The 14,472-nt window shown below is 44.0% G+C and overlaps 1 protein-coding gene across 1 annotated transcript; it reads right to left on the bottom strand.

The window, feature by feature from the left end:
* Positions 1-4,740: 4,740 nt before the first annotated feature.
* LOC124654351 (auxilin-related protein 2-like) lies at positions 4,741-14,435 on the bottom strand. The gene is made up of 8 exons (XM_047193362.1): positions 13,845-14,435; positions 10,519-12,103; positions 10,315-10,438; positions 10,134-10,231; positions 9,878-9,943; positions 9,574-9,663; positions 6,067-6,243; positions 4,741-5,241 (listed from the first exon to the last, which is right to left on the bottom strand). Exons 1-8 carry the CDS (start codon positions 14,372-14,374, stop codon positions 5,203-5,205), a joined length of 2,709 nt encoding a protein of 902 aa, XP_047049318.1. The 5' UTR covers positions 14,375-14,435; the 3' UTR covers positions 4,741-5,202.
* Positions 14,436-14,472: the final 37 nt, after the last annotated feature.

Below are 14,472 nucleotides of genomic sequence, written 5' to 3'. Positions count from 1 at the left end.
TATGTGTCTACCGTCTTGCCATTGCGTTCCTTTCTATTTTGTGAATTGCCCATGACCTAATTGGCATCCTATAAAGAGTTATTTCATATGTTCCATAGGACTGTAATATACCTTTTTTTATGCCCAACTCCTGATTGAATTGTGTTTGTTCGTGCAAGATGGCCGCCTCTCGCCACGTGTGTCCAGCGTCAGCAGCCAGTATCTTTCAAGCCTGACACTTACTGGAGCCCTGGCCTCAACATGGATCGATCTGGGCAGTAGTATTTTTCAGATCAGGTTCGGGAGCTTCTCCAAGAATTCTCATTCCTATACATCAGAGTAGGAAATATGGTTTCTTGATTGTGGACTTCTTCAGTGCATAGTATTTTGTGGAGACTGATGTTACCTGTTATGAAATGGTTGCTCAATGTATAAAGTTCATTCAGCGGCGGCATAATTTTTTGTGAGTTGAGGCTCTAAGGCCTGGAAAGAATTGTGAGGAATGATTACTGTTGGAAAATTATAATAGATGTTGTCCCGAATTAGTTTTCTTCCAAGTATGTTATGAATCCCTTAGTATTTGTTATGCTCTCACTTTCTTCACTCAGCGAATTTGCCATACAAGATATATATATTGTTCACATTACTTGATGATCTCATATAGGGTGATATGTTTCATGGCTCTGTAATATACCATTTTTACTCTCTGCAACAAATTCTGAGTCTGTGGTTAGGAGTGATTTATGTTTTGGTCTGACAAGTAACCAACTAAATAGTGGCTTAATAACATTTTCCTCAAAATATTAGGAATGCAGAGACATTGTGCCGAAATAATCATTCGTAATGATGTTTCAAACCTTCCTTCTAGCATTCACAATACCCCATGTGAAATGAGAATCAGATTATATTATTCATATTTCTCACATGATTATGTAAGAATGGTATGTGAGGCCGTGTTAGCTGGTTATGGTGCCTTCATCAGTCGGTCTTTTGTGATAGCTCCACCTTTCACATACATATGCTATACCTGAAAATATTTTTGGTATAATGAGTTTTTGTCAGCATTACTTTACAAGTTCTGATCTCAAATAGTTGAGGCAAAACTAATCCGTGGTGTGGGGTCTGCTAGCTTTATTGGTTTCACTGCTAGGTTCAGGCTCTATAAAGGACCCTTTTTTTTTTATAAGAGATGGTATCGCAAAACTTTATATGCATTATACTTTTCACACTGGTTCTGAATTCTCAGCGATTCTTAATAGTTATGTATATATATAATTATAACAATTTGGGTCTTTGTCAAGTCAACATCCATTGCTGATTTTCTATTTCTGAGGCTCAATTCAGGATGATGGTTTCTCCCCATTTTTCACTTCAGTCCTTTTCAAAGAACATCCATCGTCTCAGCCGAAGTCGATGCACTAGCTTACATGTAACCTTCCTTTTATGGTGTCTGTTCTTGCATTTTCTATAAAATATGCAACTCATATGGTTTTACTTTTACTTGTTCCTTTTTTCTAGAGTATCCTCTCTGCCACAGTCGTCAAGTTGGGGCGAGGCTTCAGATATTTGTCTCTGAACTGCAATCATCATTTGTAGGTTTTTCTGTTGCTTGGCTATATGTAGATGTGTTAGTTCACATGTAAGGTTTTTTCAATGGAGGTTTATCCTCTCATGTTCTTGCATTACTGATATTTTCATGCATTGTTTAGTGTTTAAGTCAGGTGCTGATTTCTCTAAACAAATTACAGTGCCAGAGTTATTCTTAAGTCCTTAAGTTCAGGTGTTTGCAGAAGATAGCTAGAGTGGTCAAGTGTTACCTACCGAAGCTGGTACATTTTCAGAGAAGATAGCCTAGCTAAATTCAGGTGTTTGGAGCTACAGATATTCGGTGCCCAGTCTACTTACAAGAGCTGATGCATTTCCGAGAAAACAATTTGGATAATACTTTTGTATTACGCTGTACTTAGTGCTTTCTGTTGTTTGTTGGTTGTTACTCTTCTGCGCTTTTGATTGGCTTTTGAGAATATAATGAATTTGATGAAGGCTGTCTTTGTCTTCACCCGTCTTAAGTTCTCTCTATTGTATAACAAGCTGTTCTATGTATTTATATTTAGTTTCTAATTTGCTATTTCAGTTCCAACATATTTACATAAGCACACAGAATAGAACCAAGCATACTAATACTAATAAAAAAGAAAACAAAATAAATCACCACAGATACTTTCTTATTCAGAAAAAAGGAAGAGTTAATTAGAATTTTTTTCTTCTACGAGCTCAAGAAAGAGGGCATACCGGTTGATACTGGATTGGCTTGTGCTTTCCGCTGCTGACATCCTCTTTGTCCACAAGCTCACAGATAAGATCTGTGACGGCAAGGTGCTGAATTCGGACTGGCGATACTGCCTCACCGTCAGTGGCTGCGCCATACTCTAGAATCACTCTTCTTCTTCAGCTAGATTACAAGAAAACAAGAGAAATTCCGGAAATTAGAAGTGAAACTGAATTCATCTACTCTGCTAGCGAAAATAAATTCATCTACTCTGATACAATATTCATATCAAATAGAAAAATGAATTCATCTACGATGCCAAACAGCTAATGCTAATATACTATATTCAGTTCTGCTAATCTGCAACTGCTCGAGCTGCAGAAAATGAGTGAAGAGTACCTGACCGGCCACTGCGTTCATGTTTAGTCAGTGTGTTGCTGACTTGCCATCGTGGATTCGTGTCTCGCAGTCACCTTCTCCGCTACCCGATGCTCTGCTACCCGCCGAAGCTGCAATCGTCTGCTCCGCCGGCCTCTCGGAATAATGGGTATTCGTACGAATACAGCTGAATACACCCATAGCCGCCAATGCCTGCACTCACACATCGCCAACATCAAACTTCTCCATGCCCGTTCCTGCCACCGCCCGCCTTCTCTTCGCCACAGACTCGCTGACCCCTACTCTGCAGAGTGAGCCGGAGATCCCTCGCGACGACCCTATAGGTCTCGCTCGGACCGACGACATCTCCGCCACAATGCGACGGCAAGGCCATCGGTGAGCCAGTCATCACCTCCAGAACGAAGAGGGAGCCTCTCTTCTGGCGAGAAAGATAGTGATGCTACGATGGGGCCAACTGACAGGAACGATGGCCACCTCATTGTCATGCTTATTTACACGTGTCAATAGCTATGTAGGTTACTAAAATCGGCACCACCTGAATCAGTCCACTAGGAACAATTATCGTACCCCTTTGATTAGTGTGTTGTTGTTGTCTGGGCAAGGGAATCTTCATACACGCCGCTGATCTAGAACCACTCGATTTTCTTACAAGCAAAATGCTAGATTTTCTTACAAGCAAAATGCTACGACAAGTTTTGCCTGACTCCGGTGATGGAGGGGTGAGGACTGCAGCGCGCCTTTCGGCTCGTGCTAGTGTTTGTAGTCGTCGCTAGGTGGTTCGAGTATCAATTTGTAATTTTCTTTACTTTTTGGCTTATTTGTACTACTGTTGATGATTATTAATAGATCGGTGGATTTCTCGCAAAAAAAAAAAAATGCCACGGGCGCGGCGTGCGCCGCGCCGACGCCTCCTAGTACTCAGATGATGTGAGAGCATTTTCCAGGATCACGGAATCCATCTCAATGATATAATCCGACCCATTCCTGCATCGACTGCAAATTGGCTTTGCTTTCAGGCAGCGTCGACCAGGCCTCACATTTGCTTATCCTATCCCTGCACCTCAAAACCCCAGACCCAGCCACATGTATACCAGATGTCGATGCAAAGGCGCCATTGGTGGGTTTATTTTCGGTGCATGCATCTTGTTCGTCCACTCAGTACAAATTTTAAGATCAATGAACGTGTCAACTAGTGCTGCAGGTCCACCTTCATTACAAAATTAGTTAACACTTCATCTTTTAACGATCCAATGCAGTGCAAGCCTTTAAACAAGTTTGCATAGCCCAGCAACGGCAAGACTCGGCACCCCCTTCTCCTTGACCGCCAAAGGTCGAAAACCAACGTTCAATTTACAACTTGTTTTGAGGGAAAATTCTCTGCAACCTGGATGCAGGGCACAACATCTTCCAACGCGCGAGCTTTTCAACAAAGTTTTGTAAATATATATGTTCGCCAGACCTGATGAAACACAACTTTGCTTGTCAGAATCTCCAAACCAACCAGGTAATAACGATTGCATGATGTAGCTTGAGATAACAGGTTATATTCACTGCTTAACTCTACTTTGTAACAACGTTGTATGGACGATGAGTTACTAGAGTATTTATTTTCATATCGGTTTAGGGGAAAAAGACCAGAAATACCGAAGCCCGTGTAGGCATTGGCAAAACCATTTAGAACTAATCATTACAAAAAGCAACTATAAAGCCATGTACAACACATGAAAATAAACCTGGTTTTTTCTTAAACACCAATGCTATTTGCACAGGAGATGCACCTAGTTAAGCATCTTTCTACTCCCTCTGATCCCTTTTAATTCACTCAGATTTAATATAGACTTTGTACCAAATCTAAGTCAATTAAAAGATACCAGAAGGAGTAGTGTAAATAGAGTGCTTAGACAAAATAAGCACCCGTACTTATCTGTAGGCACATCTCCCTAGTGTAAATGCAACAAAACCCGATTTATTCTTCTAAGAATGTCCTAAACGAACAAACACTGCCTGAGAAAACCAGCTAACCAAAATTTTCAGATCAATTTTATAGAATAATCACATGAAGAAGCTTCAATGGTTGTTCCAAAAGTTCCCTATAAGCAACGCATCTTAACATATCAACAGTAACTATGGCAACAAACAGGTGACATCCATGATACATGTAGCACTGGCCTTAAAACTCTGTACCTGTCCAAAACTCACAACGCTAGCCCCACCCCCTGCTAGCTACGCACAACAAACGATCAACCCAGCAAAAAGGACGCTAATATACACCTACTGGTTGAAGGTCCGCCAGCGTGTAGCTGCGAATTGTCATTGAATCAACACATGCATAAGGCATAAGGAAGATGGATGGAGTAACAGAGAATAATACAATAATAAATATGGTGGGGCATTCACTTTGATCACTTCACGGTTTCCCCTGACCAACCGCTCCAACTCGGCGTTCACCTTTGAGTGCCTCGAGCAGTCAAAGCAGGTGATGATGTGTTTCATTCTCCTCAAATACCTCACGCGGGGGAAGACGGGCATGCAACATGCTTGATCTCATAGTATGTCTAGAAGAGCTCTTCAGAGTTGAATTTGTTCCACGCTTCCTGTTTAATGAATGTAGAGAGAAGGATTAATAAAATATTGTGGGACGTCAAAGAGTCATCATCACTGTACTGGTAATATGTACAAAGCCTATTAGGGCAAAACCATTGTGAAACACAGGCCCCAATTTTTTTAGAATTAAATAAAATACAACCTCCTAATGTATAAACACAAGATTTACCAATAGATAAGCTCATTGCTACACCAAATCCTGAACTAAATCGGTCCAGTGAATTGAATCACCACATGTTTGTCTAGAAACATGTCTTTTCAAGACTCCAACATGGCAGCCTAGCAAGTCAACAGCTAGCAATGATTTGGATGTGTGCATAATAGCAGCTCAGCGCAAGTACTCCCTCCATTCCAAATTAAGTGTCGCAGCTTTTTTTTTCCAAAATGAATGAACCTACACAATAAAACGCGTCTACATACATGCGTATCTAGATCAAATCTGACCAAAGCTGCGACACTTAATTTGAAACGGAGGGAATATTTTACAAGCTCTTACAGCACTCCAAATTGACAGGAAGCAATGTCAGGATGGATATAGATACTTCAGGGAGCCACCATTGGCTAAACGGACCACTTTTTTTGTAACGAATAACAGGAACAAAAAAAAAAGGTCAGCCTTGAAAGAGACGTCTAGTACATATTTCTTGCTCAAACAGAAATCACACATCGGTCAAAGGTCTCTTATATATGCAGTTTAAAGGTAGTCACCATAAGATAAAGAATAACAAAAATCCTGATAAGGTGAAATCTTGCCAGCATCATATTGACGTGAAACACACAAGTTGTTATTCGTGTATAGCGAAAGGAAGACACACCTTAAGGAGATCAAACACCTTCTCCGCGATATATTTTTGATGTAGATTTGCACCCTTTTGCTGCACCTTATCAGGATGGATGCACAAAGTTGCCTTTCTGTACACCTTTTTAACAGCAGCAGCAGTGATCAGATCTGTCAGGGATACTGGTTGCCATCCACATTCTGGCCAAAGTACCTGTTTAGTAATAATAAAAAGATTAACACTGGGTAAAACACAGAACCTCTCTTCTGGCTTGTCGTATAATACAAATCCATGGTCATAAATTAGTACTGCTTCATGCCTTGGTAGCTTTTAGACTGTTAATGGAAAAGAGATTTTGTCTCATAGAAGCTCGGACACATCTATAATAACCCGAAAGAATAATACCATAATCATGTGTCTGGCTGAAGATTAGAGAAATTGCATTCACATCATCTATAGGACTGTACTTCAAGTAGCATTAACAGCAAAGTATTCATTTGTTGGCATGAAGGAAATTATACTTCTATTACTGTTCAACCACATATTCTCAGATTTTTTTAGTTACAACCACCAAATGAGAAAGAAATGCAGATCACATTGTTGCTACAAGATGGTATTGCAGCATATTTACTAAAATGGTCTTTAAGATATATAACAAAATATGATGCTCGTCAAATTAGGCTTTCAGGTGGACTGACTGGTGCATACAGCTTAAGTTCCCATGGAGAAGGCGTAAATATTTTTCCGATTTTTCGCCAAAAAACAAGGCGCAACTGCAAAACTATAGTTAACCTTCCGAGTATACCCATCTCCCTCTCGTTTCCCTCTTCTTCAAAAAAAGCGGAGTAGTAAACGTAGCGACAGCACCTTGTTTTGTCTTGCGCATGAGGCATGCAAGGATCAAATTCTATCCATCCAGATTTAATTCTCCTTAATTCTCTCTCATCTCTAGCTACGTTAATTGGCTGTGCATGGTTGGGAGTCTCTTAATCTCCAGCGCCATTAATTGTCTGTGCATGCATTGGACTCTCTTAATATCCAGCGATAGTAAATACTCCTTAATATCCGGTACTAGAAATGAACACGGAGTGATTAAACAGGGGTAGGGTGCGAAAGAATTTTCAGTTCAGATTCTCCTTGATCGCAGTGCCAAAAGATTTACGCCTTCCTCATGTGAACGGAGGGAATATCAGGTTCTCTTTCATCCTCTTCCCACCCATGAGAAGCCTAGCTGCCTGCATATCGGGTTACTTGCTCACGGATGCTCTGCTCCTTACAGAGGACACTGACAGGTTTCTCTATGTATGTCATAAAACTTCATACAATACCTTTGCCCTTCTACAATCTTTCCCTGTGAAGAGGTTCCCGGTAACAAGTATGCAGAGCACAGGTTTGCTCAGGAATTCGGAACCAGGGTCAGCAGTAAACTAGTCTCGGTTCCAGCCCATGTGCTGCCTCCACCCATGATGAGATATCAGGAATCAGAAAGGGAGAAAACTTGTGCACCTATAGTGGAAAGTGGAACAAGATTGGCATGAAAATGATTAATGGAGGACCAATGATCAACTGGGCTTGTCTGAGTTTTCCACGAATGTGTGCTGAGGAGAGAAGACGACCACCAAATCCGCAGTTTGAGATGGTGGGTTGGTTGTGGGCCATGGGCGGAGCGTAGTGGAGAACTGGAAAATATACAGGGTCGTGGCCCATCCTTCTGACTATTTTCTTTAGATTATGTATTAGTTTGCTTGCATATACTCCCTCCGATCCGAAAAAACTGTCGGACAGTACATTTTGTAAAAAAGCCATCGCGTTTATTTGCTCGTCAACCCGAACATCAGCCTACCCTATCGTCTTCAACCCGCAGCCGCATGCAGAGGACATGGGTGCGGTTACAGATAGAAACCCCCAAATCCTATCCCCAATCCCGCCGCCTCCCCATGGATCCCGGTGGCCGCCGCCAATTTAGTGCCCGACGTTGCTGACCAGAGGTGGGGGACGGCTCCCCTGTGGAGGAGGATGGGTCGCCGGAGCCTGCAACGCCGGGGGCGTGGCCGAGGGTAGCGGGCGACCACGCGCCCGAGCAGATGCTGGGGCGGTGCGTGGCCACCGTCAACGAGAAGAGGCGCAAGGGTTGCCAGCCCCCCGGTGAGGGCGATGCAAGCAACGGCGCGGCCGGCGCTGCAACTTCGTTGGGCCACCGCCTCTGCCTCGATCTGGGCCTCGCCGAGGTTGTAGGCCGCCACCGCTGCAGGAGGGGCCGTGGCCGCGGGGAGGACCACCGGTTCCGGCAGCGCAAGGCGAGGGTGGGTTGCGCCAGTGCCGCCCTCTGGTTGCCAGAGCGTGGTTGCGTGAGCAAGATTCTGTGTGCTGAGCAACGAGCAGAGCATCCAACATGTTTTTCTGATTTTCGAAGGATCTAATTGTAAAACATAAATTGTATTACACTTTTTTAGGATTGGAGGGAGTAGTTATTTTGTTTGTGTTATTTGCATGTGTATGAAGATTCACCCGATACTGAAATGCCTGGCTAGAGGTTGGCTCCTACCAACCATATTCACCAGAAACAAGGGAAGGAGGGTCGCTGGAATCAAAATTACTCCCTCTGATCCTAAAAAGTGTCGGAAGCCATAGTCTAATCACATTTTATAATTAACCCCTTCTAAATTAATCAATTTGATTGGCTCGCATGCGTGGTACATGGTCCGCGCTCTGCGCAGCATGCATTTGACCAGCAGACGCACATGCAAGCCAGCTGGCCAGCAAAAGCAAGCACACCACGCCGTCGCATTCAGTGCGATTTCGACTGGTAGAGGAGTGCGGGTTAATAAGAACGAAAGGCTGAGGGTGCGTTTGCAAAATGACATGTCCGACATTTTTTTAGGATCGGAGGGAGTAGTAATTTTGGCCCACTAACTGGTGATGGCCCGGAGCTTTAGTTTGTTTCAATGTGTGCCTCTAACTTGGTGTTAACAGCTTTCCCCTAGAAAACACTAGGTTCTCAAGAAAAAAGGTGTTAGTGGCTGCTTTAGTAAGCGAATTGGCACCTGCTTAACTTTACGTCACACCCCGCCACTGGTTGTGGCGGCGACCAGACATGGCCAAGTGACAAGATGAGTGGATTAGCGTGCACCAACCAGCAAGTCAATGAGGAAACATTGGCAATATTATGGTACACTAAAGCACCAGAAAATAACCAAAACTATCGAATACCACCTCAATACCATGGCTTGTCAATTGAGTGAAAGATTACTTTAGTCAAGCATGCAGATGGAAGCTGGACTGCTGGAATCTAAATGCTCAAAAAAAATAACCCCAGAACAAAACTTAGACAAAAGGAACTATGTGTTGGCCATAATGAATTACAAAACTAAGGAACACATAATAACAATACAAAATTGAACGACCAAAGTAAAACGTTCAAGTAGACAAAGCAAAAACACATATGTAGCTTCTGTTTAAGAGAAGGATAAAACACAGGGAGTGAACAGATAGTTGACAGGGATAAATAATAATTGCTTGAGTTTTAGAAGTTCAAGGACTCACATATTGCATAGTTGATAGCAGTGCTCGCAAATTGCCTTCTTTTCCAGCAGCCCATCGTTTAATCTCCAAGTCTAGTGATTCCGAAATTCTCTGAAATTAAAAGACATCGCAATTTTTTTTAAGGGTACTAGCCATTAGCAGACAATAATAATCAACTGATAGAACAGAATAATATACCCTTGCACAGACAGGCAACCAGGGAATTGCCATGGAGTGAATAAAAATATATCGAGGCAGTATTACATGATGTTTACTAGAGAGAAGACAAGAAAAATCGGCCCATCAATCATGGCAGAGTACTTACATCCCTTTCCGCCTGCTCTCTTTGAACATTCATATCCCGTTCATTCTTCTCAGCAAGAGCTTTTGCCTGCGTAAAAAGAGAAGTTAAAAAACAACACTATAATTCTGCATGCATCACAATTCCACTATCATAGATTTTTTTTCAAAAGATAAAACCAGGAATATACAATCAACTATGAATAACAACAATTTTTGACAGAGGAGAGCAATCTCTGATAAACAATGTTGTTCACTTATTGAAATTATATCAACATTACCGCTCGTTCACGGGTCCGTTGATGCCGCTCCAACCTAGAACGTCTTCTCTCTTCACTCTCTCCTTCAACCGCTTGAAATTCATCAGATGACATGGGAGCTGAAAGAACATAAATCAACGAAATGAAGATTAAAACTGCCAAATTGTAATAAAAGAGTAATGCTGTTAGGGATGATTAGTACCTCCTCCAAATATCGCAGATAGGTCGTCTGTAATATTTGTTGTGGATGATGCCTTCCGCATAGATGCTGCTGAAGCAGAAGTTGCTGCCCCTCTACTTTGAGTCTGGGAATTAAACGTAGGATCCTGAAACTTCCACAATTAGAAAAGAAATAGCAAAAAGTGCCATTAAAACACGAATATTGCAAGAAGGTTTTGGTAATCACCGCCGCTGGAGCCCTTTGCTTAGGCGCACTGTTTGCTCGGGCACCCATACCAAAAAAGGACTCAAGATCATCTGGTTTACTCTGTTTTTCTCTTGCCGCTGCCGCTGCTGCTGCTGCAGCCTGCCTCTCTCGAGCCTCAGAAGCTTGTCTTTCCCGGACCTCAGCCGCGGCCCTTTCCACTGCTGCTCTTTCGGATCTTCTCCTTGCATCTTGTTGAGCTCTCTCAACAGCAGCTCTTTCTGCTGTAGCCCTATCCCTGGTTTGAGCAGCAGCCTTCTCCTTAGCTTCAGCAGCAGCCCTCTCCTTTGATTCAGCAGCAGCCCTCTCAGCTCGGTCTCTAGCACCCACTGCAGCCCTCTCACGAGCTTCCTGTTGAGCTCTTTGCACAGCAACTCGCTCAGCACGCTGGCGTGCTTCCCTCTCTGCTTTTGCACGAGCTTCAGTAGCTGCTCTTTCCCGTGCCTCCTTTGTTGCCCTTTCCACTGCTTGCCTACCCCTCCCTCTTTCTCTCTCTTGCTCAAGTTCCCTCTCCTCTTCAAGTCTTCTTTGTTCTCTCTCCTTTTCCTCCTTTTGTCTCATCTCTTTCTCCCGTTCTAGTTCCTCCTGCCTCTTTCTCTCTTCCCGATCAAGTGCATACGACCTTGCTTCATCATCTTGTTCCCGCTGTTCTCTATTTCTATGCTTTGCATCACGTTCTCTCTCTCGTACTTCCTTGGCATGCTTGAACTTAGCCTCGGCTTTGTCCATGGCTTCCTTCATTGCAGCTGCAGATGCTGCAGCCGATGAACTCCGCTCAAATTCTTCATCGTTGAAAGGATTTGCGTTGTCATAAGCTGACTTTTGAGGTTTGCCCATGGCAAAATCTTCTAGTTCATCCATCGAAGAACCGGCAGTTTGCTTCGCTGAACTTTTGTGATGGTTGTAGTTTTGGCTAGACTGCCGTAGATAATCATCCTCCCTTCTTTTTGTTTTTGATTCATGTGTTTTTTTCTTAACTGCAAGAGACGGTGGTGTTCTTGAAGGCGGCGGGGCACTCGTTGGCTGTGTGAAGAGGGGAATCTCAGAAACTGTAAGCCATATCTCACCTTCAGATTCATTTGATCTTGGCGACTGGTCATCAACACCATTCGCCCTGTATTTTTCGGAACCTGGGGCACTAATATCAACATGAACATCAGAATACTGAGCAGACTGTGACTGCGAAAACACATTTTCAAAGCTATCCACAGAAGGTTGTTGGGCTAAGTTTCTTTTGGGAAAACTTTGCACAGGGCTTGAGTCTCGGGCTTTGGTTGAGCCATTGCTTTCCTTTGAGCCGTCACTCAATTTTGAGGTAAACAAATGTTCTGATTTTGGGACCTGACTGAATGTGCTAGCACCCTCAAATAGACCACTGTCAACAGTAACATTACCATGGTCTTTTTGAGGTTTTGAATTCCTACCCAATTCATCCAAGGGATCAGAGAATATCCCAGAGGATTGACGGGCTGAAGTAGAAGTCGTTTCAAAAACAGCAAAGGGGTCGCTTGCCATGCTAGCTGGCTGAGATGTAGGCACCTGCTTTTCTTTGGTACCAGCAGTTTCCCTGAGATTTATAACATGAGGAAGTTACAAACTGGACATGTTTGTGAGCAAGTTACAAACTGGACACGTTTGTGAGGAAGTTAACATGCACTAGAGTAAAAAAGGTAAGAAAAAAAAAGAAAATCTCTCACAGTTTATAACACCTCATCAATTTCAATCGTGTTTTTTTTTCTTAACTGCAAGAGATCCACGTAAATGTAGCACCGAATAAGCTCATAACCTCATCAACTTTCTTGCATAACCCATTTGAAATTTCATTAATCAACTGAATCAAGCAATAGGTCCTAACTTTCCTCTGAAAGCTCAAAAATCAATGTGAACTTAACACAAAGCATGCATAGGGCTCACAAATTCATGTACCAATGTATCAAAACTCACAATAGCTGGCGTCAAATCTGAACAACAAAGTGAAGGGCTATAAATTGGTTGGGGCATTGCATATTTAAAGATAACTTGCATATATTACAAACAACATAGTGCGAAGTGATCAGGGAGCTTTCAGTATAATTAAAATTTACTAAATTGTTCAGTTTTAAATGCATCATTTAATTTTTAATAATCAATTTCATTTGTTAAACAGAACCCAACATAATGCAAACTGATACAGTTCTATCAACTGTCGATTCAATCAAAGTCGGCAGATGCCTCACCATAAGCCACTGCATTGTGCTCCAGTTATTTTGGATACCCCTTACAAGTTTGAAGTTCATTTTTATGCTAACTGACTCTACTAAATTCGAAAACCGCCGCCCCGCCTACCATGCACTAGAAAGCACCAAAAACCCAATGTGCCAAATCATACACTGAATTTGGTCAAACTTGTATTGCAAAGGCGCCTAGCAGATGCAACTAGTACATGACTGGTCTCAGACTCAGATCGATCCAAATTACCTGCACCTACCCTAACATATGGTACATTTCACTATGTACATGATGCATATATAGATAGAGGCCCAAGTGGCACAGTGTAGTAGAGCTAAAAAATCATAAATACATTACTAACTGAACTGGTGTAAATTACCATCGCAAACCTATTACACGTTGAAACGTTAAAAGTTATACATTTGTACTCAATGCAACATTGAGTAGATACGCGTCGTATATGACCGCATAAATTGCCAAAGTCAACAACTTGCACATGATCCTCTCGTGGCCCAGTAGGCGAGTACCGACAAAAGCCTTGGGCTCAGCTGTCTCAATACTACTGGAAGCATGCATAGACTCCTATGTTAAACGTTATAGAAGTTGTACGCAATGACTGCATAATTTGGCCAACTGAGCGACTCCGCGTTATCCCCTCGTGGCCCAGTAGGCGAGCACCGACAAAAGCTTTTGGTCCATCTGTCTCAAGAGTCAAGACTAGTGAAAGCATGCTTTGGGTTCATCTGTCTCAAGAGTCGAGACTAGTGAAAGCATGCTTTGGGTTCATCTGTCTCAATAGTCAAGACTACTGAAAGCATGCTTACGCTCGTATGTTACACGTTAATGAAAGTTGTACTCAATGCAATATTGAGTAGATACGCTGTCGTATATGACCGCACGATTTGCCCAACTCTACAACTTCCACGCGATCCTCTCATTACCCAGTTGGTGAGCACCGCCAAACGCTTTGGGCTCATCATCCGTCGTCTCAAGGCAACTGAAAGCATGCATGCATGCATGACTCCTACGTTCCACATGTATATATAGATAGTGCAGTGCCATTCATTACACAAAAATCGCGGGAAAAAAACCCCAGTTACCTTTGCTTCGCCGGGCTGCTCCGGCCGATCCCCGCGAACAAATCGTCGAACCCCGCCGCCGAGGATGGCGGTGCGGGCGCGGGCTTCCACTTCTCCCTGGCCTCTGGCTTCCTCCCGAAGCCGCCGAGCAGGTCGTCGTAGGCAGGGGCGGGGGCCGCCGCTTGGGTCCCCGCGAACACGTCCTCGTACTGCTGCCCCGAGGAGGTCTTGACCCCGGGCACCCCGTCGAAGATGTCGTCGTCGTAGACCGGCTTGTCGAAGACGGGCATGGAGGAGTGCTTGGGCTTGGGTGGGGCTGTGGTGGTGGAGGAGGGGTCGGTGAAGGAGCCGAAGTCGAAGACCGGGTCGACGGGCGGCGGGGCGGAGGATGGGGCCCCCGCCCCGAAGAGGTCGTCGTAGGAGGGGGCGGATGGGGCGGCGGATCTGGCGGATCCAGCGGGCGCGGCGGCGCGGGCGGCCGACATGGGCGCGGCCTTGCCCTGGGGACGCAGGCCGAAGTCGCGGGCCAGGAGGCCCTGGAAGTCGTCCATGGCGGCAGGAGGATCGGTGGATCTGGGCCGCGCGCACCCGCGTCCCGGCGCTCGTGCCCGCTGGCGGTTGGGTGTAGGGGCGCGCTAGGGGCCGAGGG

Source organism: Lolium rigidum, chromosome 5, assembly GCF_022539505.1.
Source record: "Lolium rigidum isolate FL_2022 chromosome 5, APGP_CSIRO_Lrig_0.1, whole genome shotgun sequence".
NCBI lineage: Eukaryota > Viridiplantae > Streptophyta > Magnoliopsida > Poales > Poaceae > Lolium > Lolium rigidum.
The sequence above is the reverse complement of the archived record's forward strand: the minus strand, read 5'-3'. Positions and strand labels throughout refer to the sequence as shown.

Coding starts and splice junctions, on each gene's coding strand:
- LOC124654351 (XM_047193362.1), bottom strand. CDS start 14,374: ATGGACGACTTCCAGGGCCTCCTGGCCCGCGACTTCGGCCTGCGTCCC. Junction 10,232..10,314: donor ATCTGCGATATTTGGAGGAG/GTACTAATCATC, acceptor ATGTTCTTTCAG/CTCCCATGTCATCTGATGAA. Junction 6,244..9,573: donor TGCTATCAACTATGCAATAT/GTGAGTCCTTGA, acceptor ATTACTAAACAG/GTACTTTGGCCAGAATGTGG.